This window comes from Anthonomus grandis, chromosome 5 (assembly GCF_022605725.1).
Source record: "Anthonomus grandis grandis chromosome 5, icAntGran1.3, whole genome shotgun sequence".
Lineage (NCBI taxonomy): Eukaryota > Metazoa > Arthropoda > Insecta > Coleoptera > Curculionidae > Anthonomus > Anthonomus grandis.
Window position 1 is genome coordinate 15,020,477 of NC_065550.1, and position 6,137 is coordinate 15,026,613.

The following is a 6,137-nucleotide window of genomic DNA, read 5'->3' on the forward strand; positions in this document are numbered from 1 at the left end:
CACGAGTTGAAAACTTTTTATAACAAACGTGATCGAATACATTAATGGGGTTACAGGGTGGTCGTCTTAATAAATTAAGACAGTTTTCACTCAATGAGACAAAATAAAAAACAAATAAAAAAATATGCCAATAATGTAAAACAGGTAATACTGTTTAACACAGTCCACCTAAAAGTACCTTACACCTTTGTACCTTTTATGGGACCTTTTTTTAATAATTATTATTTAATTATCATTGACTCATATAGTAAATGGCCAGCAGTTTATAAAACAAATAAAATGGATGCTAGAAAAATCTATGTTGCTATTAATATTTTTATTAATTTATTCTCGATATTTGGAATACCACAAAAGATTATTTCTGATAATGGTCCTTCCTTTAGTTCTTTTAAGTGTCAAAATTACTTAGAAGCCAATGGGATTAGACAATATTATTTGCAACTCCTAAACATTCTTAAAGTATTGCCGGAGAATTGTGTAAAAACGTTTAAAGCTATTTTAAAGAAAGCAATGATTAATAAAAAAAACTGGATCAATTTTTGGCACAATACTTGTTTGATTATCGCAATATATTATTATTATTCACTCATATTATTACAGGGGTTAGCCCTGCACAAATTATGTTTCAGAAACAAATTTGATTTATTAATTCCTAATTCTAATAAAATCTTGGAGGAAAAAACTGAAACAAATAAAAAATGTCGGGGGTGATCAGAAAAAATTTAAACTTGGAAATGAAGTTTCTTTAAGGGTTAATAGACAACCCAAAAAACCAATCTGGTCAGAGGATAAAATAATAGGACAGGAAGCATCAGTGATTTTTGACATAGAAATACTGGAGGAGCGAGAATATAGACGTCATTCAAATCAATTAAGGGCATCAATTTTAGATTGTAATAAGCAGGCTGCAATAGAAGAAAATTTGGCGAAAGATTTACCATCAACTTCTAGAGAAGTTCAAAGTCCACTTTTACATGATTAAAATATTAGAGCTTCCACTATAAAATATAATACTTGGTTTTTATATATTGTCGTTTATCTGTTACTACGAAAAAATAAAGACATAGCACTTCGCTTAAAACCATCGAATAAATAGTTGTTTATTTCTATATACCTTGTGAAAATTAAACTCCAAATTATTTCACTATAAAATATCTTTTATATACTTTTTTGCTTATCTCCACGACTGTTTTAATCTCTTCTTATAAAATTATATTCAGGAATTTTAAAAAGTAAGGTATGATGCAGTGAAGTGAAACCCTAACCCTGAAACCCTAAGTATGTCAACATAAAAATCAGATACGTAATTTACGAATTCATCAAACCCCGTTTCAATTGAACGTATTTTGAATGTATTTATATGACCAACACCAAATTCAGCGGCTACTGATCCTCCAGTATTAGAAACACCTCCATCCCCCTTAGATTTCGTACGCAAGTGCTATTCTTCACATATCAAGGAATACAAAATATACACGCATTTGTTGCAGCGCAAATCCTAAAGAGAAACATGTAACTATATAAAAAAAACTATGATAACAAAATATTACTACTAATATTACAAAAAAAATCGAATATGAATAGAAATAATCAATATTAACTAAAAAAAACAGGAAATGATACATATATCCTAAAAAAAATAAAATAAACTGTTCCTGCCTATTCAAATACTTAGAGTTAAACTACATTAAGTAGCAAAAACAATGTTTTATACAACAATTAAGTTATTTTAAAGACATTTTTGAATTTAAAGATAAATAATATGACTATATTAGATATTACCTAAAATAACACAAAAAAAATTAATTAACATTTTAGGAAAGCTCTTACCCATAAAGAAAATAAGATAAATAATAATTAAGTACACTTATTAGTAAATAATGACATTTACTTACTGGACGCTGCTCCTTTAACACTTCCAATAAGACATATTCAAATACCAACAATGGTTATACTTTAACATGCAGGGCTGTAGAACAAATTTTTAAATTAAAATTTGAAAATCTTAATTTGACACATTATCACATTTTTTTTTATTACACGTAACTAATGTCTTGGAGATTCAAAACTGAACTTTTGATTACTTCATCAACAATATTAATTATGATTTCTTGAGAGTAACAACTTTAACTATTTTGTTAAATACGAGGACCTTGCTGTTATAATATTGTGGTAATTATTTAATGCTCTTTGTAGATGGTTGCATCTATAAATTATGCCCCATTGATTTAATATTTGGCCACTATAATTAGACTTTTTTTGTTTAGTTTGATAGTACACTAAAAAAATAATATATTAACTTTTTTTATTTAGTTAACTAGTTACTTAGTTAACTTACTAAGCAGTCGCCATGGTTATATCGTATGAAAAGGTATGCTAGCTTCCTGGTGGAAATCATCTATTATTTCAACCAACCTAACTTATTTGAAGAGTGGGTATTTAAAACAAGACGAGAAATCTATCTACCAAAGAACCCAGAGTTAAAGTATGTTTTTGGTATTCAGAGACAAACAATCAGTACCTAGTATTTGATGGAAAGACTAGGTAATTGTTTTAGACATTTGTATATATTGGTAAATGATTATATGTGATTAGATGTGATACTGATTTTAATTTTGTTAAACGATTAGATTTGTATAGAACTGATATTAAAGAGCAATCTGTAATTTAACAATGTTTCTTTATTAATAAATTACAAGAACTAATTTATTCTATTTTATTTTTAGCAATAATTATAGAATACATCAATGGCAATGATGCCGACAATATTAATAACCTGTGGCCGCAGATTGCAGTCAATAGCCCACACACCAGTGGTGCAAAAAAACCTGCTAGGGGCACGAGATTTTCAAATGCTCCAATAACCTTTCCGCGATCATTTTCTTCAGTTTTTGTGGTTATCATTTGAACTAATATCGTATCCACAAAAGCTTTAATTAAAAACATGCCTGCTAGGAAAAACAAAAATACAAAAACTGAACTGGCTATGCTCATTCCAATAAAAGATACTATTATTACCAAACCTCCTTTCATTAAAATTTCATAATCTGAGATATTATCAAACATGCTTTTAAGTCTTAGCTGTAGTATATTTGCTATTATAGAAATAACACTTATAAGTAAGAATGTGTAACCCAAATAACGTCCTTGAATTTCATATTCGTTTAATAGAATTAAACCAACATTGGTCATAATTAAAGAAGTGGCAAAGTCATAAGATGCTTTAATGATGAATATGGTTTTGTATCTAGACCAGGATAAGCTTTTTATATCGGCAGAGGCAGTTTTTAGTTCATTTAGGCCACTTTTTAAAAGGGATTCATTTTTCTTATTTTTAGACGATTTTTCGGGTATCGTTTTTGTGTCATCTGGTATAAAGCACTGGGCCAAGACTAAAAATAAATACACATTAATTAACACATAATTACTTACTTATAAATACTTACTGGCAGCAGTCCCCATAACACTCGCCATAAGTAAAAATGATAGTCTATAGCCATGTTGTGCTTCACTTAAAAACCCACCTGACAGTGCACCAACTAAAAAGGCCACTGAAATAAACGGCGCGCTCTGGCTAAAGAATGTCTTTTTGTCATCTGGTGATTCAAAAATATCTCCTACGATAGATCTTAAAAGGATCCCTACTGACCCACCCAATGCTAAAAGAAAAAACTAATGTATGTGCATTTAAATAAATATCTGTTTACCTCCAATGAGCCGCCCTACAAAAACTACTAGTAGAGAAGGAGATGCAGCCATAATAATACTGCCGGTCACACTTGCTGCTAAACATTTTATCAAAAGCCCTTTCCTACCAATCTGGTCACTTAAACTTCCCTAAAATCAATTAATTTTAGCACTGTAATTTCTAATATTTATATAGATATATTAATACAATAATCGGGTTCCAAAGTAGAGTAATCAAAGCACAACTTGAGTCTATAAAGCTAAGAGTAGATGGTGTTGCACCCAGGGATCTAGCAAATGCACCAAAGACTGGAAGAAAGACTGCTATATTCAAAACCTCCTAAATAAAATAATTCCTATTTAGCAATATAAATTAAATACGTTACTTACACCATATCATTTCATCATGTTACAAGTTCAAAAAATTTCTTACCAAGGCGAACAAAGTATACAGCCAAATCATTATTAAAATAGTGATGCTAAAAATAAATTTAATAATAAAATACGTTCCATGCCGATTCCCAGCATGTGTGATTATAACATTGACCGAAGATGATGATAGAAATTTATTTTAAATTACTATATGGCGTGGCCTTCAATGTAGATAATCAGTTACAGATATCAGCTGATTTACGGAATTGATATAGGTGAAATTGATAATGTTTTTATCTTTTAAACAGCATAGTTATGAACTTTAATGATTGATTTTGTATACTTAATCAAGATTTAAAAATATACGGTGAATCAGGATTTGAAGGTTAACGTATTGCGATCTTGGAAACCAAAAAGAAAGAAAAATAGTAAAAAGGTTTTAAACAAAATTATTTGTAACTAAATGCTGTTTGATTTGGGTTTAAATCTAGTAGCTCTTGAGTTATTTTCAAAAAGGTAGATTAATTTACTGATGTTTTAGCAACGTTTTAGTTTTTCAAAATAATCATTAATTTTGTTTTCATCAGGTTTCACATTTCATCTTCTGTTTTTTCTTAAGACGGCCGTCGGCAGGAGGATGGAAATTATGACGTCAATTATATCTTTAAAATTGTATTTTTATGTAGATTTTCATTTTGGAAAAGGAGGCTTGGACACTTATGAAAATACAAAAACATCCATACTGTGTCATTTTAACTAGTCTGTTTTAACTAACTATTTCTATTTCTATTTTAACTAACTGTCATTTTAAGTATTATTACTACGAACACACTAAACACAATGACTTAAGTCTACTAGACGCTTATTTACGCTGTCTTTATTTTGATCTAAAAGTAGCGCCAGTATTCAGATTTAAACTAGCCTAGCGGCGAGGGCTTCTTATCTGTTAGGTAGACCATTGTTCTGAAGCATTTGCCAACTTTCTACGTGTGTCCAACTGTTCAGGCCTGTCGCTTGCTCTATCCTTGTCGCACCTATGTGTATGGGTTTTCGCGACGGACGAGATTTTTCTTGAGTGCCGGATGTATTCGTAGCTGCTAAGATCATTAAATTGCCGGCTTCCTAAGTTCGTTTCCTCTCAAAATTATTCCAAAATTGGTAGATGTTGATATTCGCAGAAGGTTCTCCACTTCCAATAGGACCTCATGTAGAAGTATCAATTTGTAATTTTTTTCCGGGGAATTACTTTGAATATAATAGTACATTATAACTGGCTCCTAAATGACCTGTAAATCTAAAGACCACTTCTAAAATGCTGCGAATTATCGTCTAGTCTAAGTTAATCAGGTTCTCAGATCTTCGGCAGGCAATTCCTCCTTTAAAAAAGAAAAAGCATCCCAAACATTGGGACGCTTAACTCTTTGGTAACTAGGTAGAAAACCTTTCTACTACCAGTCTCTTCATCAGTTATCTTATGTGCTTGCCTGACTCTAGAATTGAATCAATGTAGCTTGAATTTTTCCGAACTTTCTGCGGAAAGCTATTACAAGTCCTTAGCCACTGGTCTTGCTGCATTTCACAGGTCAGCCCGAACTACTCTTTCGGTCAACGATTGGCCATGAATTAATCGAATGTCATATCCGACTCTGCTTGGATTTGGCGCTGCTCAGCATCTTCGTGGTTTTCATAATGAGCCTGTCGCCGGTCGTAAAGTTGATTACTCTATTATCTATGTAAAAGACATTTTTGATGTCTTTCAGAAGGGCCTATCTGAGGATCTTTGAAGTTTTTCCGTTCGCTTCTTACATCAAATCAGCAGATCCATTCTTTTACTAAAGCGTTAGCGATAGTAGAGGCTTCCTGGTTTGGTAGAGGGTACGCATCAATCCATTTTCTGAAGTAGTCCATCACAACCACGATGTACTTATTTCCTGCTTCTGATCCGGAAAACAGACCAGCAACGCCAATAACAACTTTTTTTAAGTTTTGCGTCAGTACAAAAAGGTGGAATGTCGGTACGCTACTGTTTTTTTCTTCAAATAAAAAATATTTTTCAAATTCTCATTTAATTTAGAGTA

At 31.3% G+C, this 6,137-nt stretch overlaps 1 protein-coding gene across 1 annotated transcript; it reads right to left on the reverse strand.

Moving 5' to 3' along the window:
• Positions 1-2,661: 2,661 nt before the first annotated feature.
• On the reverse strand, positions 2,662-4,889 carry LOC126736899 (major facilitator superfamily domain-containing protein 9-like). The gene is made up of 5 exons (XM_050441525.1): positions 4,121-4,889; positions 3,896-4,027; positions 3,708-3,837; positions 3,447-3,659; positions 2,662-3,392 (listed from the first exon to the last, which is right to left on the reverse strand). Exons 1-5 carry the CDS (start codon positions 4,148-4,150, stop codon positions 2,707-2,709), a joined length of 1,191 nt encoding a protein of 396 aa, XP_050297482.1. The 5' UTR covers positions 4,151-4,889; the 3' UTR covers positions 2,662-2,706.
• Between the last annotated feature and the right edge of the window lie 1,248 nt (positions 4,890-6,137).

Coding starts and splice junctions, on each gene's coding strand:
- LOC126736899 (XM_050441525.1), bottom strand. CDS start 4,150: ATGATTTGGCTGTATACTTTGTTCGCCTTG. Junction 4,028..4,120: donor TGTATACTTTGTTCGCCTTG/GTAAGAAATTTT, acceptor TATTTTATTTAG/GAGGTTTTGAATATAGCAGT. Junction 3,660..3,707: donor TGTAGGGCGGCTCATTGGAG/GTAAACAGATAT, acceptor TTTTTCTTTTAG/CATTGGGTGGGTCAGTAGGG.